At 36.5% G+C, this 27,394-nt stretch overlaps 1 protein-coding gene across 9 annotated transcripts in view; it reads left to right on the forward strand.

Moving 5' to 3' along the window:
- OPA1 (OPA1 mitochondrial dynamin like GTPase) overlaps positions 1-27,394 on the forward strand; it is a 107,149-nt gene that overhangs the window by 52,757 nt on the left and 26,998 nt on the right. For all 9 annotated transcript variants that reach the window (XM_021934994.2, XM_021934997.2, XM_021934999.2 and 6 more), the window contains 8 exons: positions 4,045-4,210; positions 6,208-6,360; positions 8,025-8,133; positions 8,615-8,694; positions 11,967-12,107; positions 14,049-14,165; positions 15,475-15,568; positions 16,299-16,409. In XM_021934994.2, coding sequence (XP_021790686.2) covers positions 4,045-4,210; positions 6,208-6,360; positions 8,025-8,133; positions 8,615-8,694; positions 11,967-12,107; positions 14,049-14,165; positions 15,475-15,568; positions 16,299-16,409 — 971 coding nt within the window. The remainder of the gene's footprint in view (positions 1-4,044; positions 4,211-6,207; positions 6,361-8,024; positions 8,134-8,614; positions 8,695-11,966; positions 12,108-14,048; positions 14,166-15,474; positions 15,569-16,298; positions 16,410-27,394) is intronic.

Raw genomic sequence — 27,394 nt, forward strand, 5'->3', positions numbered from 1 at the left:
TTTCTAGAAGGATAGCTAGCTAGCTTCACAGAAATACATTTTTTCAAAAAATGCTAGTATGGTACGTTTTTAGAAATTCTCGGACTTCAGAAATCAAAGATTTGCAATGTCATAATTTGAGGTTTAAAACATGAATAAGTGTTAAGGCAGAGGCAGGAATATGGTAAGGGCCAGGAGATGAGAACAAGAAAGGCGACACAGGTAGCTGTGTACTGTGGCTTTAACATAAATGGGGGTAAGAGGCAGGAGATAAAACAGTTGATGTAAGCAAAATATGAAGTTTATTAGCCATATTCAGAAGCTTAGTATGTATTCCGGAAGCAGTGGGGGGGAGGGTGGCCACTGAAGAGGATTAGGTCAGGTTTGCATTTTAGAAAGGTCTTCGAAGTAGGCAAAATGGAATACGGGTGGAGAAGACTGTAAGCAAGGAGGCAGTTGGCTGTTGCAATAATTTAGGCAAGAGGTGATTGTGGCTTAAACTTGGATAGTGAGTGGTATTACAGGTAGAGAAGAGACACTTGTGAGATACTTGAGAGGTCACGTAAAAGATAGAATTTACAGAATTTAGTGATTGTGTAGATAATGAAGTCTATTAAATAAAGAGTATGTTTATGTTCAGTAATTACATTGCTGGGAGTATATGCAAATAATGATATATTTGACAAAGATGAACACATAAAACCTTTCACCTTGGTTTTTTTAATAAATGTGAAGAAATGGAAAACAATTTATGTTTCCCATTTGGAATTATATAGTATTTGGTTTATATAGAGCAGATTGCTGCTCTATGGATAGAAGTAGCCTTTGAAAAGTATAGGATGTTGACATGGAAAACTAAATACAATATATTTTTAGATTTAAAAAAAGGATTTATAGAACACTATGTATAATTATGAACCATTTGTGTGAATACACCCACACAAACAGTTACATAGACATAATTTTTTAAATAATAAAGCCATAAATAGTGGTTATCTTCTAAAAGGGGAACTATGGGATGCTTCTTACATTTTCTGTATTGGTTGAAATTATTATATGGAATATAATAGTCCTCTACTTTAAAATCTAAAAAAAATCCATTTAAAAAAGTATTTCTTTAATTAAAGTGGAATGTAGGTAAAGTTTCTGTAGATAAAGAAGGCAATAAAACTATTACCTTTATTATATTTTGTTAATTATATTTTGTATATTAGTAGAAGTTATCCCTGGTTGATGGCAAAACCTGGAATCCAGAAGTCACCTATAATAACACAGAATATAGTCCAGGCGCGGGGCTCATGCCTGTAGTCCCAGCACTTTGGGAGGCCCCCATGGGCAGATCACTTGAGCTCAGGAGTTCAAGACCAACCTGGGCAACATGGTGAAAACCCTGTCTCTAATAAAAATACAAAAATTAGTCGGGCATGGTGGTGCACACTTGTAATCCCATCTACTTGGGTGGCTGAAACAGGAGAATCGCTTGAACCCAGGAATTGGAAGTTGCAGTGAGCCGAGATTCGCCACTGCACTGCAGCCTGGATGACAGAGTGAGACCCTGTCTGAAAACAAAACAAAACAGAAAACATAGAATATAGGCTGGGAAAATTGTTAGATGACAGCAGCAAGCAATAAGGTAGCAGAAGACATAACTAGATGGAGTAGCTTCACAGTATAAGGGTTTTTATATGAACATTGAGAACTGATGGTTCGGAAGAGAGACTGGGGTGAGGAGGACTTAGCTTCTACTTTCTAACTCTGAAGGCCTTTCAACTACTGAATAGCTTCCTCTGAGCAGAATTTGAGGATGGAGGACAGTCCCTTTCCTTAAGGAAAGGTTTGGAGATAAAAAGAATAGGAAAAGAGAATGAGAGTATAAAATGGTTTGTCATGGAACCGGGTATTGGGAGCACAACAGAAATTGTTGTGATGGAGGGGAGCAGTGGGAGTCTGGAACAGAGGAGAGCCGCTTGGTGATGAAAGGCAGGAGAGGCTGGGCAAGGAGAATTGATAACAGCTGCCTCTGTGGATGTCAAAGCAGCAACCTCCCTTGAGAAAGTTGCCTTTAGCTTCTCGGGATTCGGTAGTCAGGATTTTAAAAAGGGTGTCAGGGATATGGATTCCTGGCCCAGAGACTCCAGGGAAAAATAACAGACTATGTCTCTTCTTCTGAAGCAGGATGAGACAAAAGCCCTGGAGGGCAGAGGCTGGATCCTGGTCTTCAGTTCAGCTTTCAGTTATCTTCTTGAGATTGTGTTTAAAGTGGTGTCTGAAGGGGAGGCCCTGACAGGCTGCTTTTCTTCATCTTGCTCCTTACACTCTCCCACTCTCTGTCATTAACTCAGTGACTAAATTGTCTTTGTTCTTTTGGGCCCCAGTTGTATATCCTCCTCAGACTCTGTTTTCTTTACTGGTTGTAACTGAAAAGTGACCTGAAAGTTAGCAATAGGAAACCAGGATCTGTGTTCATTGATTCAGTAGACTTAATTTTACACAAAATGTTTAGTAAATAGTCTTGGAGGGTAGAAGATGTTGACTCGCCTCACCAGAGGAGTTCAGCTGGGCTTTTGGACAGCAGGATATTTCTGCTACCCTGAGATTTGTGTCTATATCCTAAAGGGTTGAGGTTACTACTCTTAAGAAGGATCCCCTGATAAGTAGAGTTTTTTGTTTTTGTTTTTGTTTTTTTAATGTATATTGTAGTATTCTATTATGGTATAAGTTTATTACCCAAATAAATATTTTCTTGAGAGTTCAAATTAAAATAGTTGTATTTTTTTATTAGTCACCCGTATTCTTTTAAGATGTCTTTCATGGCAGAATTTTCAACATGATTATGCATCTTTTACATTGTTACCTGAATCATGAATGACTGAAATATTGTATCTAACAGCATTCTATAACATCTGTGATCTGATAAGTTGTCATGTTTATACCAAGAAGTTTTCCGTCTCGGACTCTCCCATAAACACATGAAGTATGTGTTAATACTAGGCAGATAAGTGTGCATGAAAAGATGCTCAAAATTATTAGTCATTAGAGAAATACAATGTAAAACCACAATGACCACTATAAACTTACGAAAATGGCTAAAATTGTAAATGACAGACTATACCAAGTGATGGCAAGGGTGGAGAGGACCTAGAACTCTCATTCTCTGCTAATGGAAATGTAAAATGCGGCAAACATTTTGGAAAAAAACATTAAACATGTAATTACCATATGATCCAAACATTCCACTCTTAGGTATTTACCTAAGAGGAATGAAAGCATGTGTACATAAGAAGGACTTGTACTAGAATTCTCATAGCAACTTTATTTGTAATAGCCAAAAGCTGCAGCCTAAGTGTCTATCTACACAAGAATGGATAATCACATTCATGCAACATAATACTACACAGAAATAAAAAGAAGTGAAATATTGCTAGATGCAGTGGCTCACACTTATAATCTCAACACTTTGGGAGGCCAAGGCAAAGGATTGCTTGAGCCCAGGAGTTCAAGACCAGCATCAGCAACATAGTGAGACCCCCATCTCTACAAAATTTTAAAAAATTAGCCAGGCATGATGGCATCCTCCTGTAGTACCAGCTACTCTGGAGGATGAGGTGGGAGGATGGCTTGAGCCCAGGAGGTTGAGGCTGCAGTGAGCCCTGATTGTGCCACTGCACTCCAGCCTGGGCAACTAAGCAAGACCCTGTCTCAAAAAAAAAAAAAAAAGTGAAATATTAATACATACAACAGCCTGATGAACCTCAAAATAATTATGCTGAGTGGAAGAAGAAAGGCAAAAAAAGAGTATATGCCACATGATTGCATTTATATAAATTTCTAGAAAATACAAACTAATCACAGTGACAGAAAGCAGTTCCAGTGGTGACAACTTTTGAGGATGATGGATGCGTTCATTATCTTGACTGCTGCGATTTACAGGTATATACACATGTGAAAACTTCTCAAAACTTTAAATATGTACAGTTTATTGTAAGCTAATGGTACTTCAGTCAAGCTGTTTTTAAAAACAATATTATATTTAGATTTGGTGTTTTTGATACTTTTTTATTTCAGGGAGGAAATCCTTCAGCAGTCTTTGTGGGAAAGAGTGTCAACTCATGTGATTGAAAACATCTACCTTCCAGCTGCCCAGACCATGAATTCAGGAACTTTTAATACCACAGTGGATATCAAGCTTAAACAGTGGACTGATAAGCAGCTTCCTAATAAAGCAGTAGAGGTTAGGATATAATTTAATTAAATGGGTAAGAAGCATTATCTGAAGGGAGTAGAAGCTGTGAATTGTAGACTTTATTCCCATCACAGCCTCTTTCTTTCTTTCTTTCGTTTGGGTCCTTATATCTCATTTATTCTTTACTCCTCATCTCTGTGTTGGGACTAACCTTGATGTTGCTACCAGTTACTACGGTTATAAAAATTTACTAATTGTTATGGTGTTGGCCTGAGGGTATTGGTACTTCTTCCAAAGACTGTATTTAACAAGCAAATTTTGCTTGAATGCGAAATATTTGCTTGAATATTTGCTTGAATGTGAAATATTTTGAACATTTCATCTGAGCTCAGTTCTACTTAAATTATCATTTTCTTAGTTAGGATCCTGACAGAAGATTAAACTAGGAATTATTTAAAAAAAAAAAAAAAAACTACCTTAAAGAATCTGTTTCCGCTACCATGTCTCTTGGCTTTATCACTTAATAGCTGTATGGTCCTTTGCCTAGTTGCTTAACTTTCCTATGTGTTTTTTAATCAATAAAATGGTGACAGTAATATTGCCTACCTCACAGGGTTGTTATAAGGATTAAATAAGTAATTGTATGTAAAGTACTTAGACAATGCCCAACCCATGATAACTGCTCAGGAAATGGACCTGCTGTTACTATGATCATCATCATCTGAATTGATCCGTCATGTACATCACCGCATAAACAGTGATTGTTGAAGCTAAGAGTCTGTGTCCTGTGCTTCTGTGTGAGGTTGCTCACAAAATTGAAGTCCATGTTAAAAGTAATTTTGTTTTTCATACCTGTCTTAAAGGCAGTGTCAGTTTCTCGTTATTCAGATGTGATTTCACTGCTTTCCTATCTTGCTCCAGTCTTGACTCCCTTACCTCTGTTCTCAATTTCTTCAAGCCCCTTTCTAAGAACTCTAGCAGCCTCCCTGCCTAAGTTGCACATTGCTGAGCCCTGGCAGATCTTGACACATTTACCCCTGAAGAAATTAGAGAGCGGCTGCTCCCCCTTCACTAGTTCTCATTACTGGCACTGACATTTTTTCTGGGCCGTGTCCTGTGATAGGATATTTTCACATCCTAAGGTTCAAGCAGTGGAAGTGGTTATAAAAGCATCAATTTTTCTTTCCACTGCTGCTTTCTGTCCCTCAGCATTAGGTGTCATGGAAAGAGTGTAGATCTGGTGAGAAGGTCAGGAAACATGGATCTTAATACTCGCCCCACCACTCACTCCGTATTTTTGGACAGTCACTTCTTTATGTTTAAAATGAGAGAGGGCTAAAATTCAGCATTAAAAAGCCCACTTAGTTGTAAGTAGATTTTGCTCTCCATTGATTTTGTTCTTCATTATTTTTGACACTGTGCTCTTCCTTTCACTTTTCAGATCACTAGGAGTTAGCTATAATCCAAAGCTGAATACTCTTCAGCTGTGTTTGAAAGTGTTGGCGCATTGCTTCATAGCTTTGCTTAAAGACAAAGATACGAAGATGACTGAATCATTAAGACATTTTAAACTTTTTGCAATGTGAAAGAAGCAGGCAAATTCATGTCTTAGAGGTTGAAATAAATAAGTGAACTAACTTGGGTGGCAGGCTTAGAATACATACCTTATCTTGAAGAGACAGCCCTGTTCAGCTACAGCAGATGGTGTCATGTAGGAATATGGATGCATGTACCCTTCTCAGTTAGTTCAAGAGAAGCTGTCAGCGCAGACTTTTAAATGAAATCTCTCAATTTTTAAATATTGGCAAGCAATTTTAAAAATGTGAACCACTATGCATGTCTAGCAAAGCATATCAGGAAGCCATATCTGTCGCCAGCAACCTGTGTGAGACCTCTACATCATTGGCCTTTTAATGTAGTTTCACATATACTTTCTGATAAGCTGATTTATTTATCACATCTGGCTTGAGCTCATGTGTTATTTTTCATGTTAAACATTAAAGTATGTAGTAATAATACACCTTTTTTCTTTCAAATAATTCTAGGTTGCTTGGGAGACCCTACAAGAAGAATTTTCCCGCTTCATGACAGAACCCAAAGGGAAAGAGCATGATGACATATTTGATAAACTTAAAGAGGCCGTTAAGGAAGAAAGTATTAAACGACACAAGTGGAATGACTTTGCGGAGGACAGCTTGGTATGTTGTTTGTCTACTGGGGTATCAGCCTCATATTTTTATATAACTTCTCAAATTGGTTCTTTTTCATAGGAGACTTTTTATATGACTAAATTACATTCTGAATTAAAAATAATGAAGTAAAGAAACAGATTTATGATCTGTAATCTGCCCTTTAATATTTCCCTGCCCCTCTAAAATCACCTGTTGCTGTTCCTTTCTTGGCTATCACTTCAGAAAAAAGTAAAACTTTGCAGTAAACAGGCTCTGATAAACTTCTACAAATGTCATCTATTAGCCATTTTATGGGCCTGTCTGTAGATAACTGATTCTAATTTTACCCTCTGTGGTAATGAAAGGAACTAAATACATTGGTTTTCAGTGGACTTATAAAATGTTAGACTTATAAAATGTTAGACGCCTAAAATCATACCACCAGCTACCATGTATTGAAGCTCATTATGTGCCAGGAGCTCTGTAAGCATTATTTTATTTAATTCTTAACTAGTCCTATTATTGTCATTGACAGAGCTGGGATTCAAGCCCCTCTCTAATGGCAAAGCCTGGTTCCTGACACCACATGATAAATCTTTTGTTATGTAGAATGCTCTCACTACCAAAATCAAATCTGTTAAGTGCCTGCTCTGCTCAGAGAGTTACTAGAGGTGTTGTTGAATTACAGGATTGAGTGATTTTCTGGGAAAATGCAGAGCTGGCTGTGATTAGCCGGTTGTAATTATAATTTTGTTTTAAAGAAATGTTTGTCTTTATGGCCGGGCGTGGTGGGTCACGCCTGTAATCCCAGCACTTTGGGAGGCCGAGGCGGGCGGATCACCTGAGGTGGGGAGTTCGAGACCAGCCTGACCGACATGGAGAAACCCTGTCTCTACTAAAAATACAAAATTAGCTGGGCATGGTGGTACATGCCTGTAATCCCAGCTACTTGGGAGGCTGAGGCAGGAGAATTGCTTGAACCCTGGAAGGGGAGGTTGCAGTGAGCCAAGATCATGCCATTGCACTCCAACCTGGGCAACAAGAGTGAAACTCCCATCTCAAAAAAAAAAAGAAAACCGTATTTATTCTTGTTAAATGCCTTATTAAGACTGGCTTACTGAGAAAATAGTTTCATTTTTATTCATCCAAAAGTTATAAAATTTGGAAGCCAATTTCAACTGTAATAAATAACTTTTATGATTTTATAGACCTTTTAAGTGTCTACCTTATTACTTTTTCCATTGCTGTTAACACTGGGAATAATGGTTATTAATTTTTTTCTCCTCATTTTTGAAAAGACTACCATATAGGTCATATGGCAAAAAGGAGAGTTGAACATGATCTGAATTATTAAGCCCTGAATTTTAGGTTTCTAGATGTTGCATTTCATGTAGTTACATTTGTAATATTTTGTATAATGTAAATGTGTAATATTACCTGTGCACCTCATATGGTTAGCTTATTTAATTTGGGCCAGGAGAGAATCTCCATTCTATGTTTTTTAGATAGCAAGCTAACAAATAAGCAGGCAAGTAAAAGGAGCTTATGCATTTTTGTGGGAAGGATATATTTTTATGCTGGTTTATATACATAGTTATTTTTCCATATTTACTAAGCTGTCAATTTGAATAAAACTACTAAAATGACGAGATGTAAAAGAAGTTAGCTTTTTCTTTTCTTGTTATTTTCAGAGGGTTATTCAACACAATGCTTTGGAAGACCGATCCATATCTGATAAACAGCAGTGGGATGCGGCTATTTATTTTATGGAAGAGGCTCTGCAGGCTCGTCTCAAGGATAGTAAGTAGAGACGCAGCTTATTGAGTTCTGAGTTCACAGTGGTGAAGGAGTTATCCAACTTTAGTGAACATTTGTAAAAATATATTTAACATTTAAAAGTCTTTGTCATTAATACTATAATTGAATATTATTTGTGGAATTTTTTTTTAGTCAACTGCTTTGTAGCTACTAAAACAAATGGACACATGATGCTTATATGTACTTATATTCTATAAAGCTATAATGCAGAATATTTTAGTGTGTTTGCTATTGTACTTACAGGAATTGTATAAGCAATTATACTTTTATGTATCATAAACTCATGTATAATTAAACTCTTACACATGTGCCATATCAGTCATGTGGGCTTTTTCCTTTATTTCAACTGCCTTCATACTGATATAGCACTTTGAAATAGTGAAGAAAGCAAGACCATTATTAGTTATAATTTGTGTACAGGTAAGTGATAAAATTGTTGATAAGTTAATTTTTTTTTTTCTAGCTGAAAATGCAATTGAAAACATGGTGGGTCCAGACTGGAAAAAGAGGTGGTTATACTGGAAGAATCGGACCCAAGAACAGGTGAAATAAACGCATCTCTAATCTTACGATGATATCATTGTGTTCATTTTCATTCAGGCATTAAAATATAACCTTTGTGTGGCTCTAGACCAGTCTCAGGAATTTTAAATGTTTTATGTCGTCCTTTCTAAAATATAATGAATCTTTAGAATAAAGAATAAACTACATAAGAAAGTTTTTTTTAAGTGAAGTAGCCATGTTGTTAAAAGACAAGAGATGAAACATGCCCCTTTTGTGGTTGATTACTTTGTTCATTTCAATTCCCTGTTTGAGGTAAAAAGGAAGATTAAAGTTATGAACAGGCCAGGCAGAGTGGCTCATTCCTGTAATCACAACCCTTTGGGAGGCCAAGTTAGAGGAATCGCTTGAGTTCAGGAGTTTGAGACCAGCCTGGGCAACATAGCAAGACCTCTGCTTTATTAAAAGTCAAAAAAAATTAGCCAGGTGTGATGGCACATACCTGTTATCCCAGCTACTAGTGAGGCTGAGGTGGGAAGGATTGCTTAAGCCTGGGAGGTCAAAGCTGCAGGGAAAAAAACTTGTGAATAGAAGAAAATGATAAGGTTTTCAGAGGACGTACAGTGAATATGCTTGGGGGGGAAAAAGATACAATTTTTCTTGCCTTATTTTATTATCTTATCTATATCTATCATTAAAGTCCCTACCTCTCACCTCCACCCCTGTTCATTCCTTTCTGATTCTTATAGCTTCTTTTCCTATCTGATATTCAGTCTTATATCACTGTCTCATTCCTTGTTCATTCCTTAAATGAAAGAATCTAAATAGAACGTAGAATCTAACTACATCAATTAATGAAATAATGAAGATGAAAAAGATTTAGCATCCAATCCATTTTCTTTTCTTGTTTGCTTTGTTCCTTGAATTCATTTAGAGAAAGGAGATCAAGGAATGGAAAAATAGAGGAGAAAGAGAGAATAAAAATTGACCAAATGAGATGTCCCTATTTCTTTATATTTTCATGTTCATTTTAAACACAGAGTTAATTGTATAATCTATATCCTATTTTTTCCTAGTTTCCCACATTTCTTGTTTCATAAGTTCTCTATCAGACATGAGTCTCAACTTCCTCAAAATAATGAAGAGACCGTCTTCTTTTTCTTTGTGTTTTTTTATTATTATTATTATTATTTTGGTAATGACTTTTGTGAAAAATGAGCCGTTAAGAGACTGAAGTGAAGCTGAAGAAGTGGACAGTTAGTGATTGGGTCATGCGTGTGTTCAGGGTGCATTGGTTATCTCTGCTCTACAGATGGGCTGAGAGAAGGAGGTCTGTCAGAAAAGAATTTCTAGGGATCCATCCAAGGTTTCTGACTTTGATAGAGGAAGATGCATTGATTAGAAAGAGCTGCTGTAAGGGAGATAAACTGCAAAAGAAAAATGGTGTCTGGCCTTCAAGACTTAGTGATATTAGGCCTAAAGTCTCTAGAACAATTGATGGCACTCCTCAGCAACTGACTGGTGGTTAATGTGCTTTGGCCAAACACTCTCTGAAAGAAATGATTCCTGCTAGTAAGTTATTTTTTTCAGGAACTTAAACCCACAGGGGAATCCCTTCAAGAGAAACAAAGGAATTCACCTGAAAGTCAGTGCAAAGGGTCTGTAAACCTAGAAGAGGAATCGGGAAAGAAACCCTTTAGAGAAGAGCCTTCTCCCCCGCAGGATTTCAGGGCAGCATGTGCGAGACCCAGGCTGACTGTAGAACAGAGGCCATAATTTGGAATATAGAAGGGAGGGGCATCTGAATCACCTAGGGAGGTGTTTATATATATTGTTTTGGTTTTTCCTTCAAAAGCTAGCCTCGTGTCAGACTCACGGAGTCAAGCTCTCCTTCTCTGTCCTTTCTCCCTCCCACTCCCAGTTGAAAACAAGTGTTTTCAGCCTCACACCTGGAGGTCACAGGGAGAGACAGAGGTTCTAGAAGAGGTTGAGAATATCCCTAGGTCTCACATTGTAAGTTCACATAGCTGAATGACAGGATTTGGCAGGAAAAGAAACTTAAAGATGAGAAATCCACTCTCTGAAAAGTGTTTTGTGTGTTTGTGTTTCTTTTTTGTTCGTTTTCTAGGAAAATTCATCCCTTTGAAACATTCTCACCTTGTTTGAGCCAAACTAATGGACATTTTGGTCAGGATAGATCCAAGAGTAGTTCTGTCTTCTGAGGGCCAAGTGTAGTGACAGTCAAGTGGTGATGGATAGAAAGGGGGAAGTAAAACACGAGGCAGGATGAGCTTGGGAACACCATTACCAGCAATTTCCTTTCCATCTCAGACTGAATAGTACATGTTTAAGCAAACAGTGAACTTTCTCTTTATCAAATGCTCTTTTTTCTAAAGTGTTAGTTTTCAGAGAGTATTAATTAGTAGTTCCATTTACAAGCTAATTGTTTGCATGTATGTGTTAATCTTGTCTAACTACTCAGATTTCATAGCTGTGATAGAGTTTGGGGCAAAAAAAAACCACTCAGTTTCATAGCTGTGGTAGATTTTCTATTCTAGTAATTTATTTAGGGTCATGATTGAATTTAAAGCTAGTTTCCTGTATCATACAATTTTGAGTGGAGGTTTGAAAAATGACAAGATTAATTTAACACAGTATAAGAATCTTGTTATCAAACATAACTAGTGTATGTACGTTTTCCTCCTTTGGTAAAGAGATTATGAATAATTACAGAAAAGAGACTGGAAGTGAATTTAAGAAGGATAGATACCTCACAGAAGCAGTCTGAAGTACCATTTTTTATGAAGAGGCTTTTTAAAAATCAAACTGTGCATTTTATATTTATTGAAAAAGAGACATGTCACCAGGTTAAATCCTTACGGTAATCTCGTTCTTAAGTGTAGTTCTTAGATATGAGGCATTTTAGAACGTCAACTCTTCCCATGCAATCAGGGTGCTTTTTCCTAGATTCAAATTATACCCTACGGTCAAGAAAGAAAGAGAATACATAGTAAGATTCCTGGTGCTGTAACTTCCACAGCAAAAACATTTCAGCAAAAGTAAACACATAACAAGTATGGCTAATCCCTGGGTTTTTTCCTCGCTCATAAGGCAAATTGTTCTGCGTTCATAGGCCATTTACCATATTCATAAGCCAGGGTGCTGTGTTCTTTCTCGTGTTTCTTTCTTGTTTGTTGTGATTAAGCTTGTGGTATCTTTTATGCAATAGTAATATATTTATTAAAATCGAGACTGTTTCTCAAGCGCCAAATTGTGAACCAGCTAAACACAGTCCTTTTTTAAACATTTTAAAGTGTGTTCACAATGAAACCAAGAATGAATTGGAGAAGATGTTGAAATGTAATGAGGAGCACCCAGCTTATCTTGCAAGTGATGAAATAACCACAGTCCGGAAGAACCTTGAATCCCGAGGAGTAGAAGTAGATCCAAGCTTGGTAATAAATACTGCTGAAAAGCAGGAATCCGCTTCTTTAATATTTGTTTCTTGCAGTAAATGTTACTACAAGTGTTAGTTACATATTTAAGTGCTTAATTTGACTTTTGTCATGTGTACATTCGCTGACAGTAAAAGCTTAGTCATTTTGTTTGCGTGAAGAGAAGGAATTTTATTCTCAGTATTGCTTTTTTAAGGGTAATGCTTTAATTTGTAAATGGGGAAATTTACTTTGGCAAGTTCAATGGTCAACAGTCAGTTCTTGCAGAATGGGATGAAGCCGACCCAGACCTTTGCCCCACATCACATTGTTTCAGATTGCAAAATAGAATTTCTGTTTAAAAATGGCATATGTTTAAAAATATATATGTGTTTTTGTGTGTGATTTACAGTCAAATGTAACTCAATTAGATGTGAGTGGATTCAGAAAAAATAAAAAATAAAAATGTTGTTTTTTTTTAAATTAGATACGACCATTGAGTTCTAGCTGCATATTCCTCTTTTATTAGTGTGAGAATAAAAATAGTCTATACTTTAGGCTACTTTTTGCTTACCTTCATGATACTTTTTGAAGATGAATTTTAAAAAATACTTTTGGGCCTACGTTTTTTAAAAACTACATTCTCTACTGCTTAGTTAAGATGTAAGAAATTCAAAAGCTCATTATTATATTAGCCTAAGTGAACACAATTAGAAAAATAAGTCTAGTAGGGAAATCAATCATTAACAAATTGCAAAGCCACACATACTCTTTTAAAGATTATATGCTATTTATGTTTCTGTACTTGAGGGATGAGTATACTTATTTTAAATTCCATTGGAGGTCAGAACAAGTAAAAAAATAAAAATAAAATTGGTAAAACTCAAAGCAGTTTATACATCTAGCATTATTTATAAATTGAAAATGAGATTGAAACTAATTATTACATCAGATATTTTCATTGAATATAGATTTAATTTTTATTCTCATTGGTCCCAGTTCTCATTAACAATAAGTTATATTCAGTTTGACACTTTTAAATGTTATGTGGCACGTTGGTGAATACAGTAAGAGGGATTTTCTCTTCAGAGTGGTATAGAAGAGATGTTACGTGATTTTTTTTTTTTTTAAGTTTTTGCTCATGTCTTAGGCATGAATTGATTGTATGTCTTAATTAGTTTCTAAGACCAAGAAAACCTCAGGTTTGTTAAGTGACAGTTTGTTCAGTGCACTTTGCAAAGCTATAAAATAAGTAGCAAAGTACCACAAGAAGAATATTGCATGGACTAGATGTCAGGACATGTGAATGCTAGTGTATTTCCGTTATATTAGCTAATAATATGTCCTTTAATAATTGCTACCACTTTTCTGACCTCACTTTTCTTACCTGTCTAATGGGGTTGATGTTTGTTCTTGTTAACATTATTGCTGTTTTGCTCAAAGAAGGACAGAATACCGGTATTAAAGAATATTGAACACTCGGACTATCTAGCAATAAAGTGCTAGGAATCATACTGGTATGGTAGCAGTGAAATTTGATAAACAGAAAGGAAATGTTGAGTTGATAGACGTGATCTGAGACCGTCATCTTAGTCCTAACTCTTCTTAGATAAGGCTTTCAACCTCTTTTTGCATTGGTTTCCTCAAGTCTAACTAGGGGAAGATAATACCTACCCTATCTACTCCACAAGATGATTATTTAATTATGATAACAGCATTTGTTTAAATCGTTGCTAATTTTTAAGTGCATAAACTGGTAATGGTTCAGAGTAGTAGTAGATCTAATCTTTGTCTTAAAAAAAGTAAGTGAATAAAAAAATTTGAATAACTATGTAAAGAATAACCTTGCTTTTACTTTTAATTAACTTTTTTGGTAAATAAATTTTTTGTGCAACTTCTCAGAGTGTGATTGATAAACATGAATAGTATACAGTAACTCTTTGTTTTCTTTTCTCATTTTAGATTAAGGATACTTGGCATCAAGTTTATAGAAGACATTTTTTAAAAACAGCTCTAAACCATTGTAACCTTTGTCGAAGAGGTTTTTATTACTACCAGAGGCATTTTGTAGATTCTGAGGTAGGGTTTCCAAAAACAAAGAGAAATATTTTTAAGCAATAGTTGTTAAAGTATGCTTAAAAGTAAACTTTAGCTTAAGCATTAATTTTACGTCCTTTGATCATCTGGGGGAAAAAAGTATGTATAATTTATAAAGAATAATCTAACTCTTATCTTTTCAAAGATATTTGCCACTTTGTTAGTAACTACATCTTACGTGCGTATTATCCCCAATGCTTATAAGAATGTGTGAATATAAATAGTAAAAAAAAGTGTGAATATAAATAGTAAAAAAATAAAGTAACAGGAAATAGTCTCTTATAATTCCCTGACCTATAAGGATTTTAGTTAACATTTTTATGTATTTCTTTTCAACTTTTTCTATACACAGGGAGAGAGAGAGAGAAAGAGAGGGAAAGAGAAAGTGTGTGTGTATCTGTGTGTGTGTAACATAACCACCCATTTGCATAATGGAAATCATACTGCAAAACAATTTTTATCATGCTTTTTTCAGGTGTCATAATTATTTCTTCATATCACTAAATCTTGTTTAATCATGAAGTTCTTGTATTAGAATGATTCATAATCTAAAGTAACCCCTAGGTGGCAGCAGGCTGATATATTTTGAGCTTTTTCTTACAAGCAAAAATGCTTTCAAATATCCTTTTGAAAAAGCTCAGTTCATCAACAATCTTATTTAATTGAGACCTCTGACATGCTGTTCTTTCGTTTCCAGTAGATGAAAATAAATTCGTATTTAAATGCACCTAATTAAAAGTGGCAAGTTTTTTTGCATAATTTTAATTGTGGAGGAAACTTCTTTCTATAGAAACTTCTGTAGAAAGAAGAAACTTCTATAGAAACTGCCTTCTATAGAAAAAGCTTCTTTTTAAATACATCAATCTATTTTCATACACAGCTGAATTTTAAAAATGACTTGAGTGCAGACTCAAAGAGAAGGGGTTAACCTAAGGACATATTTAAGATAAATATGGTTAATGAAATGAAGTATAAATGGAGGGTATATGCTATGAATTTCAACTTACATACAATGTAATGGAATTGTCTACTACTCAAGCTTATTTGCTTTGTCGTTAGAATTGAAACAAAGCTATCTAGGTGTCAGACATATAGAAGCCAAATTGTGTAAAATTTCATGGCTCCGTACAGAAAGGATTCTGTAGCTTAGATCTACAGTATATGCATTAGGTAAATCTGGGTACTTTTTAAGCTTAGGACGTATGTACTGGTTCTAGTAGTTGTATGTGTTTACGATTATAGTTTTCATTTTAACTTTGCATCTGGTAATCTTAGTTATTTAATATTTCAGTTGGAATGCAATGATGTGGTCTTGTTTTGGCGTATACAGCGCATGCTTGCTATCACCGCAAACACTTTAAGGCAACAACTTACAAACACTGAAGGTAAGCCACATAGGGACTGCAGTCTTATTCTGACAGTAAAAAATAATAGTGGTGATATCCATATTTAATACAAGGATGCCAAAATACTTCCCTAAAATAGATTTATTAGAAAAACTGGCCAGGTGTGGTAGCTCATGCCTGTAATCCCAGCACGTTGAGAGGCCGAGGCAGGAGAACCGCTTGAGGCCTGGAGTTTGAGACCAGCCTGGGCAGCATTGCGAGACTCTGTTGCTACCAAACAATAAAATAAATTAGCCGGGCATGGTGGCACACATCTGTAGTCCTGGCTGTTTGGGAGGATCCCTTGAGCCCTAGGATTTTGAGGCTCCAGTGAGCTATGATCATGCCACTGCACTGTAGCCTAGGTGACAGAGTAAGACCTTGTCTCTTTAAAGAAAAAACAGAAAAAGAAATTATTATTTGCTTTTAAAATAAACCATAATTGGAAAAGATGGGCTATAAAACATACCGGGAGTTTATTTTCATTGCATGAAACTCTTTTGGGAATTCACTCCTAGGTATCACTTAGTTTTTTGGGAAATCTGCGCTTCCATTAGAGTATATAGCTTGAGAATATGACATTCTCTGAGACTCTATGACTGTGAAAAGTATTAACTTAGCAATAGTTCTAACATGATAAAAATTTACTCTCCATATATAGGTTAATTTTATCATCTTTATTCATTTATAAAAACGATGCTTCTCAGGTTTTTTAACTTTGTTTAAACAGTTAGGCGATTAGAGAAAAATGTTAAAGAGGTATTGGAAGATTTTGCTGAAGACAGTGAGAAGAAGATTAAATTGCTTACTGGTAAACGTGTTCAACTGGCGGAAGACCTCAGTAAGTAGTTCTTCCTGCCCTCTACCTTACTACCTTTCCACCTTTCCCATTTCCATTTGCTTGTTGATCCATTTAATCTCAAGCTTACAGAAAAGGTACAAAGAATTGGGCTGGGCGCGGTGGCTCACGCCTGTAGTCCCAGCACTTTGGGAGGCCAAGGTGGGCGGAAAACAAGGTCAGGAGATCGAGACCATCCTGGCTAACACGGTGAAACCCCATCTCTACTAAAAATACAAAAAAATTAGCCGGGCGCGGTTGCGGGCGCCTGTAGTCCCAGCTAGTCGGGAGGCTGAGGCAGGAGAATGGTGTCAACCTGGGAGGCGGAGCTTGCTGTGAGCGGAGATCGTGCCTGGAAGTTCACTCCAGCCTGGAAGAAAGAGTGAGACTCTGTCTCAAAAAAATAAAAAGTGTGTTACAATGAATTTTTTTCTTCTCCAAACTATTTGAGAGTAAGTTGATGACCTTAAGTCCTATCACTTCCAAGTAGGTTCATGTATAGTTCTTAGAAACCGATTTTCTCACAGCAACCAAACACTGATAAATTACAGTATCTAATTCTCAGACCCCTTTCAAGTTTCACCCATTCTCCAGTATTATCCCTCCATATAACAAGATGTCCCAGGCTCAATACTGACCCAGCTTCCTTTTTATGAAGAACGGTGTTTAAAAATGGAGACCTAGACATTATATATGCTCACTGTTATTAGAATATCACTGTTCCCTGGTTTCTCAGTGGAAAGAGCCAGGAAATAAGTGTTGTGTATGTTTGTGTGTGTGCAGGTGAATATACACACACTGGCATCTGTACTCCTAAATCATGTGTATATTTATATATTAAAACCTGAGTTGATACTGATGCTTCCCATTTTAACCCAGCTTATAGGATTTGTTCTAGTGTTCTCCCTTTCGGTATTTGTCACTCCCTTTCCTGATGGAAAATGGGCTTCTAGTATCCTTCATGTATTTTCACATTTTGGTCAGTCCTCCTATACATAACCAAACTTGAATGAAGACATGTCCTTTTCCATTGCAGAAATGTTCTTTTTCCCCAGCTTGGACTCTTAACACTACACACCAAGCCATCACATGGTGCCACACCCAGCATTGACACTTCTTTTACCTTGTCTGGGCTCTGACATCTGTGCCAGGTTGCTTTTCTTCATGGAGTCCTTTTTACTGAGCTCTGCTCTGACGCTTCGTGCCGGGTGCCTCCCCATCTCATCCTTCCCACCTGCTAGCCCCTACCCGACCCCACAGATTCCCTCTTCACCTGAAGCCAGACCATGCCTTTGTGGAGATACCCTCTTTACCCTGCCTGTGCTTTGCCAGCCTGCACCAGGCCACCCTCCTGCACAGATACTCTCCTCCTTACTGGACCAGGCTACCAACAACCCCGTATGAATCCATTGTAACCCAGGTCAGGCATTAACACCTACAGTAGGCTACTGCAGCTTCCCCTTCCCACCCTCCTAGCTTGGCCCTACTAATAATCACTTTGTCACTGTTCAGGGGGATATTTGGTTCTTTCTTGTAGGTTCCTAGCTTTAAGATAGGATTGCCTACTAAAATTTACTTAGATCCTTGAGAACTCAAGGAAATCAGTGAAACATTATTGTTATTAAATAAAAATAAAATACCTGTAGTTGGTTCCTCTGTTTGAGCCTGTCTTGTTACAAGTTTCCCTTATTTCAGCTTCGTGTAACCAAGTATTTTTTTCTTTCAATTTTTTTCTTTCAATTTACTGTCTTACTAGTTTTCTGATATCTAAAAGGAAAAAAAGCAGATACTATTAAGAAATTAGAAGTTCTGCAAATTTAAAAGCAGTTTCTAAGCTGAATTGTAGGATTACAATACAATCAATAGGAATATCCTGAAGAAAACAGGCAGGGTTCTTCTGTTTTATACCCTGTGCCTGCGCAATGTGCTCTCCCCTCGTCATCAGTCCTTGTGGTCTCATTCTCTCCCTCTAGTAATAATCTAAGGTCTGCAGTGCTTTCTCCTTTCCTTTTCTTTCTTCCTTTAAATATTCTTCTTTTGAAACATTTTAACTTTTATTTTCATTTTCTGTCACTTTTGGTTTTTTTCATGCCACCTTGGCAGTATAGTTAAGTTTGTGCTAACGTAGAAGATTAGTGCCCAAATCTGAATTGCCATTTACTACTAGCTGTGTCATTCTCGGCAGGGAATCTCCCAGAGCCTTAGCTTCTTTATTTGTAAAATGACTATTATAGTGGTTGTTTCTCAGGATTGTTAGAATTACTTCAGCAAACATTTGCAAGTCCCTGGTTCATAATTGCATGCTAAATTAGCATTGTTACAGGAAGAGGTATGTCATTGTCACAGTGTATACAAATGTATTTCTTATATATCCCTCATGATATAATTATCAAGACAGTGAAACAATTCAATGAATTTTACCAGCATAACACATTTTTAAGTGATTGAAAAATCGTAAGCATCTTTTCTTATGTTTTTAATAGAGGCTTTGCAACACCGTCACTCTCCGCTCCCAATTTGATTATTTTTAAAAAGTGGATTACTAACTCAGATAGGTATACAGTCAAGCCAAGTTTTATGTTCTACTGGTGGTTTTCCTGAGAAAGCAGTTATGTAACTCTCTTGGAATGATTTACTACTTTTGTACATATAAAATTGTGGTGGTGTTAACGTACCAAATAATGTCCTTGGAAGCAAGGGTTTTGCCAGTGACTCAGCTCCGTCAGTCACCCTCAACGAGATGAGCCATGACTTTATCCATTAGTTGGAAAAGAGTCTGGAGAGTGCCTTTTGCTTATTGTTTATCGTTGGTCTGACACTTGGGAATATGGTCATGGCTACTTCAGCCAGCCAGAAAACTTTCAAAATTTAAGTTATTAATGTATTATAAGGATCAAAATTTCTAGTATAACCTGTTCAGTTAGAACATAGTATGTTGGTTAATTGGATTTGGAGAAAGGGAGGCAATCAAGTTTTTATTACAGTTTCAACATGTTGCAAAAGATTGTATAGATTGTTAAAATGTTGATGCATTCATATTTTTTTGCCAGTTTTAAGCTTGTACGATTTTAAATCATTTTCTCACCTTGGAGACTCACTGACTGCCCTTTTTTTTTTGTTTTGCCTCAATCCTAAAAATTTTTTTTTTTTTTGAGATGGAGTGTAGTGGCTGGAGTGCAGTGGCACAATCTCAGCTCACTGCAAGCTCCACCTCCCGGGTTCAGGCCATTCTCCTGCCACAGCCTCCCGAATAGCTGGGACTACAGGTGCCCGCCACCACGCCCGGCTAATTTTTTGTGTGTTTTAAGTAGAGTCAGGATTTCACCATGTTAGCTAGGATGGTCTCAATCTCCTGACCTTGTGATCCGCCTACCTCAGCCTCCCAAAGTGCTGGGATTACAGGCATGAGCCATCGTGCCCACCCCTGACTGCCCTTTAAGATGAGTACATAAGTAGTAGTAATACATTTTTCTTTCACATCCTGAATGAGATATACTATGTTCACTATTGAAATGAAACCATAAAGCTAGAGTTAGGAAGATTGAAGAAATGAAAAAGCTCACATGATTTTTGTCTCAGGAGAGGCTCTTCTAGGAAGGAGGCTCTTCGAGGATTCTTCGGAGATACGGTGGATTCCATAGCTGGAACGGGGAAAGGACAAGATGAGCCTGTGGGTGTAGAAGGGAAGGGAGTGCTTGAAAGATGAAGAGGCGATGTCAGCAGGTCACAGAAACCCTCTGAAGCAGGCTCCAGTTGGCCAGGCTGGGGACAGTTTGGGCTCCAAAATAATGACAGTAACAAATTTTAACTCATTGAATGAAATAGGAATCCATACATTGGTAATTATGTAAATAGAAGAATAAAACCAGTGATCCAAAAAGGGATGTATATGTCATCGCACAAAATATGTTCACAGAACATATGTACTAATTAAAAGAGGGAAAAGAGTAACTTTACAGTGGAGAGGCCTGGCAATCATCACTTGAAGCAAGTGGTCAGAGTTAATACTATCAGTAATGGTCAAATCAAAACCATACGCCATCCTCTAAAATGCAAGAAGACTCCTGCAGTACTTCTAGTATATTCTTACCAAAGATGTAGAACTTAAATTTGGTCATAGCAATACATGAGACAAACCCAAGTTAAAGCACAGTCTGTAAAATAACTGGCCTGCAATCTTCAAATGCATAAAGATCATGAAAGACAAGGAAAGAGTGAAGAACTGCTCCAGTTGGAAGAGACTTAAAACTAAATGCAATGTGTGATCCTAGATTGGATCTTTTTGCTCTAAGGACGTTAATGGGCCAGTTAGTAAATTTGAAGGGGATCTGAGGGTTCCTTCCATTGTAGTAATATATCAGTGTTAATTTTTAAATTTTGATTGTTAAGTTGGGATTATTTAGGAAAATACCCTTATTCATAGCGAATACACAGTAGAATATTTGGGGATGATAACACATGATTACAACAAATGTTTCAGGAAAAATGTGTTCTTTGTAGTGGTCTTGCAACTTTCCTCTAAGTCTGAGAGATTGTTTTCGCATAAAAGGTTAAAGGTTTAATTTTGTTTTTTTAACTGATAATGGATTAGGGTTATGTGAAAGTACTTTAGAGAAAACAAGACTTTTGAAAACATCATCTGTGAAGACGTTGAAAGACTGAGTTACCTCATGGGTAATTTAATAGGATATGCAGCTGATTTTTCCACCTTAATTTCTTGTTTGCAGTATCTACCCATACTTAGAATTGTCTGGTCTTAAAATATGCCCATTAGGACTTTCATGAAATTCTTTTGATTTTTGTAGAAAGTTCAGTTTCAGAGGATTTTTTTAAATAGATATTTAAGTTTGGTGTCAACTTAGATAAAATCTATTTGGATTCCCAGTATAAATTTTAGTAATGTGTCCAATCTGTTTATTGAAATAGACTACAACTTTAGAATACTTTCTTTAGAGACATGAAGATTGGTATGTTATGGCTCAATTCAAAGTTGTTCTTTCTATTATGATCTATTTTATGATTCATAAAATCTATCTTGTGTTTGTCATCATAAGTGGAATTTGTTTTCTGCCCCATTCTACCTCAGAAACTAAGTATCTGGGCACCCATAACAATTGGTAGTAGTGTTTGCTTTGCTACTAAGCCAAGTTTCACCAGTACAGTGGGTAATTATTTTATTGTTCTATGAACATTGTATCCGCTGTTTACTAGGCTATTGTGAGGTTTTGGACCTTCATAGAAATTGCTTGGAACTGTTGTTCACTAAAGCCTGTTATACTTTTTATTCTCTGTGCATGTCATCAGAGACTCATTGATACTGACACATTCGAGGGTCATTACTGATCGTTTAGATTGCTCTAAGACCTAAGGGGTCTTGGCCAGGTGTGGTGGTACATGCCTGTAATCCCAGCACTGTGGGAGGCTGAGGCGAGTGGATCACCTGAGGTCAGGAGTTTGAAACCAGCCTGGCCAATATGGAGAAACCCCATCTCTACTAAAAATACAAAAATTAGCTGGGCGTGGTGGCCGACGCCTGTAATTCCAGCTACTCTGAGGCTGAGACAGGGGAATCGCCTGAACCCGGGAGACAGAGGTTGCAATGAGCCGAGATCACACCATTGCACTCCAGCCTGGGTAACAGAGACAGACTCCATCTCAAAAAAAAATAATAATAATAATCTAAGGAGTCTTTTGTCCTTATTTTACAATAAATTCCTTTTGATTTTGTGTAAAACCTTGAAACTGTTTTTGAATGTAAAGTAACATTTGAATACTTTTCTTGTGCCAGATATTAGGTTAAATGCTTTATGTGAATTTTCATTTGATTGTCACAGCTTTTGAGTTAGGTAGTTATTTTTCTCATTTTACAGATGAAATGGAGGGTTAGAAACCCATAGGTAGTAGATGCTAAAGCTGAGATTTGGACCTGGGTCTTCTAACTTTTAACTACTGGGTCTATTAAAATAATTTGGGAGGGAGGAAAAAACTCAGGCCTTTGGAAAATGTGATTACATAAAATTGTCCTTTATATTGAGAAGCTTCCATAGTTACCAGTGTCCTTCACAGGGTTGATCAGAAAGACGTACATATTAGTGATGATGATAATGGTGAAGATAATCATTATTACCACAGGTACTTCTTATAATATAAGTATCTTTGGATTTTAAACTTTCAAATTGTATGAAAACTTTAATAGAACATCTGAGTAAATGAACAGTACAGTGTGCATGAAACCACTAAGCAAACTAAGGGAAATTAATTTTCTTTATATGATTTGTTAACATATCTCTAGATATACTTTATCAGATTCCACCATGGGTAAGTAGCGCCTAAGTTGCCCCATATTTAGAGTTTTTCAATGAGGTTGTGTTCCTACGTAGAATCCTAAAGTTCAGCTATAACAGATGTATTAATAAAGTCTATAGAATCTTTAATTGAGCATAATTGTGGCTGTTATTTTAAGTTGAGGCTTTTTGTTGAGCTGGATTGAAAGTGCAACTTATTAGAAGTTGCAGTATATTTCTTCCTGTTTCTTGTTCTTTATGTGAGCAGAAGATATACTTTAGTAGACCGAACACTTCAGAGCTGTATCTCATTTACCAATAAAATGTGAAAACAGTGGTAAATTCCTTCACTTGGGCTACCATTGTACAGGCCTATTTTAATGGTATAGTTTGCTATCCTTTATGTTAAAAGCAGTATAGCTTAAAGAGGCTGGTAAATTGGAATTTTCCAATATCCTCAGCTTTTTTTCCTCCTGCAGTTAATTTGCTCTGCCGACTCCCTACGCGAGGTGGCAACAGCTGGCCCTTTGACTGGAGCTTGGGGGGATTAGAGAGTAGGGATCGCAGCAGCGTGCTCGGCCTCTTGCCTCTGTTGACTGTTCTTTATTGTTTGATGCCTGAGCATCTCCCAGACAGCAAGCAATTGTTTCTCGAAACTTAAAGTTTGTTTCTCTTGGGAGTAGACAATGCTGTTGGGGCTTGTCTTTGTGTTTCTTCACTTTCCCAGTCTCCTCTTATCCTCCATCCTATGCTTTCTCTTGATAATTAGAAAGGAGCAAAGATACCACCTTTTTATTTAGGTCTGCATGAGATTCTAAAACTTAGAAATATAGGCTATAGATGGAAGTTTCTTTTTTCAGTAAACCACCTCAGTAACAAATCATGTTTTAAATGAAAACTTTGTTCTTCATAATATCATTTAGTGAGAGAAAATAAATGCATTAGTGCATTTTTGAAATTATGGTACTAAAAGGGAGCAGCAGCAAGGTAACCTAATGCTGCCATTTTAAAAGCTAAGATTAGAAATGTGTCATAACTGCTTAAACCTAAAACAGTCCTTTCACTGACTCCAAAATATAATTCTAATTTATAGGATAGTTATAAGAAATCTCTATGCCATGTGGAAACTTGAATAAAAAGTAGTCAGAACATCGCTAAATAGAACCCTGAGGTAGGCAGAATGATTTCATTCTTCACATTTAGAAAAGAAAACGTCAGTTAACCCTGGAACTTAATTTCTACTAGTGACTTCACATTCCGACACTTCTCCCATACCTGCCAGACCCTTGAGTGTCGTTACGGATGAGAATATTGTCTGTGAAGTAGTATGAGATGGAAATTTTCCTAGGAAGATTATTGTACTCGGAATTTGGAACTGAAAATTGTGGAAAGGGGAAGTGATGTGTTTAAAACTGTTTGTGGAGGTGGGGCTCTGCCATGTGTATTTTGACAAAGCTGCACAGGTGATTCTTGCCATCTCCCATTACTGTCTACCCACCTGCCCCTGAGCTGGCACTCCAGAGAGTTCTTTCAGTACATAGCAAGATAATTTCTCATGCTATTAATTGGGATAAAATTGAAATATATTTATTTGTAGAGCCTGAGAGACAATGGCACTTTGGAAAATTTGGTGAGCAATTTGAACTGCATCTGTACTAGTATGTTCTTTTTGTTTCTGTAGACTTAACCAAAGAAAGTAAACTTTAAAGGGACTTTAAAGGCATCTGCACTAGTGTGTTCTTTTTGTTTCTGTAGACTTAACCAAAGAAAATGAATTTTAAAGGAAGAGAGGGTGACACCAAGTTGTAGAATTCTAGGTACATAGGTTCAGAGGAGATCAAAAAGTATAGAGCAGGGCGTCCCGGAGGGAACACATGAACTAATCATCCCGGCAGTATCGTTCATATCTTGGTACTGTTGCTCTGTTTCCTTGGCTCACAATACCATTTCATTTCTCCTGGTTTTTAACACATCTCGAGGCAACCTTTTCCCTTTCTTTTTATGCACTTCTCTCACTGTGCCTCTTCTATGTCATCATCACTTCAACCTAACCCAGTATTTTTCTCCTACCTACTTATTTACCTTCCTTCAGTGACTAAAAACCTTGCTCAGATACTGCCAGTGTTGTTTAATTGAGCAGAATAGAAGCTTCTCACTATAGGCAACTGTAAATCAACGAAAATAACCATTTAAAGAAGAAAAACATTTTCTTGTCTATCATGGTTGATCCCTTCTGCCAAAGTGATTTGGTTCGTTCATAAATTCCCCATACCTTGTGTGTTGCATATTGTGCTGTACATGTTTACTGAATGTTCGATTGTGATCTTGTAATACAGACTGTTCATTAGCCCCCTTCTCTTGACTTAAAAAGTTGGGGAGAACTAACTCTTTTCATCCCAAGGAAACTTTCTTCTACTCTGTCTTGCCAGGAAGTTACTGCTCTTTTCTCTTATAGAGCAGCTTGCATCTGTGGCATTCACTCCTGTTCCTCCCACTGCTTCCATCTTGCAGTCTGACTTTCATCTATATCAAAACCACTTATTGATGGACCACCAATGATTTCCTAATGCCAGTCTACCCAGTTCACCAGGAAACTTCAATAACTCTTTATGTTTATTAGGAATTTTTAAGTTTATTGGAATACATTCAAGTGCTTTTTGGAATGATTATATGATATAGAAATGTATATGTTTGAAAGACAGAAACATTGTTTTTTTTCCTCTTCACTACAGAATAAACAACATACTTGTTTTATGGTAACAGTACTTGAATTCTTTAAGGTATCTTTTCATAAATGTGGCAATTTTAAAAATCTAGCCTTTGTAAAATAATTTTTTTATAGTAAGACGATTAACACAGTAAAGCAACTAGGGAAGATAGTGAAACATTATTTTTACCTGAGTCTGTATAGATGAAGTAGGCGCTGCTTTGTGTTGGAACAGAACAGACAAACAAAAAAACCTGAGTTGATACAAAGATAAAGTAATCCTCAGGGAAAGTCTTCTGTGTTAGAGAAGTAGTTATTTACACACCAAATTCCCCGTGACAGTGCCTGAGTAGTGTGGTTTCCAGGTTATTGATGAGAAAATCGAGACCCAAAATGGGTCTTTTAGAATGGAGTACATTTTTCATGGCCTAAGTCTGTCTTAAAAAGTCACCATTGAGGAATACTAATAAATCAGTATGAGAGTAAAAGAAATTTTCTTTTCTATAGTATTATACATGCTGCTGGTAATCAACACTTTACTAGCAAGTATGTTCTTTTGCCTTAAACTCAGGTTTTAACTGATTAAGAATAAAGACAAGAATGTTCTCTACAATAATGTATGGATTAAATTTGCCGTTTATCATTTTAAAGTAGGTTTTATTTATATACTATTGTGAAAATACTCTTATGTATCCAAAAGGCCAATGCACAAATTTTTTTTCTTTTTCTTCTTTTTTGAGAAAGAGTGTCACTCGCTGCCCAGGCTAGAGTGCAGTGGTGTGATCATGGCTCACTGCAGCCTTGAACTCCTGGGCTCGAGTGATCTAATACCTTTAAAGTTAGGAATAAACTTTATCTTAAGCATTTTTATTTTAAAATTGTTATGTTTTTGCATATTCAATAGAAAAAGTAGAATGTAGTAATTGAAAACCTAATCACAAAACAAATCATTGGACTATGCAACATTATATAAAAAAAAAAATTAAACAAGATATGAAATCTTAAGAGATTGGTGGATCGATGCACATGAAACTAGTAACCTCTGTTAAGCACAATTCTCCAGGTAGTTGGAGAAGTTAGTTAAATGTGAAGAGAATTTTAATTTTTCACTATTTTGTACATTTCTAAACTGTGTCTTCCACAGCCCTTCTCCCCCAGAGAGCACGATTCAGAATTACCTTTGAAATGTTATAGTCTTAATTATCCTATTCATGGAATGATGAAGCTATTACATGATGTGCTCTATCTTAAAAGTAACAGATATTTTCCCAAGTAACCTATTGCCGATTGTGATGCCAAGAGACATTATGGGACCACATGGTCGTTGCTCATCATGATGCCATCCTCAGTGGTTGGGGGATTCACAGTGAATTCTCGTATCCTGTAACTATGCATCATGGATCCGTCATCTGAAAATAAATCAAAATCTTTATTAAACTCAGTTTTCACACTTGTACCACCCATTTAAGATTCTTTCATTGTTACCTCCTGTGTATAGAATGTTTCATTTTAATTTCTCTTAGAACAACTCACTCATCTATTCTCTAGTTTCAATATTCTGAGCAGTGGAAGTTTGCTGTTTTTTGTTAACTTCAGTTAGATCTCTTTTCTGGGCCAAGAATTAAAGCCTTTTTATCTTCAGTCTCTCCTTTTGTTGGCACTGCTTCATCGTCTGTGTCATATGTACAGATCTGTCTTTAGACTGATCTTTACCAAAGTACACTACCGGAATTTGAGGGTTTTTGTTGTTTTTTTTTTTTTTAACATCCTTTTTATTATGACAGAGCTAGTGTTTATGCATTGTGGGAAATTAGAAACTATAGATGGCAAAATTTTAAAAACTAATTGCCACCACCCAGGGTTTAGCACTGTAGTTTAAGACAATTTTGAATGTGGTCCTAGGGACATAATTTCTGGACACATTTTTCGTGAAGAGGTCTCAGGTTGGCTTCTTACACCCACACATCTTCAGCTCATTGTCATTGCCCCTATTTTTA

The sequence above is a fragment of the Papio anubis genome, chromosome 2 (assembly GCF_008728515.1).
Source record: "Papio anubis isolate 15944 chromosome 2, Panubis1.0, whole genome shotgun sequence".
In the NCBI taxonomy this organism is placed as follows: Eukaryota; Metazoa; Chordata; class Mammalia; order Primates; family Cercopithecidae; genus Papio; species Papio anubis.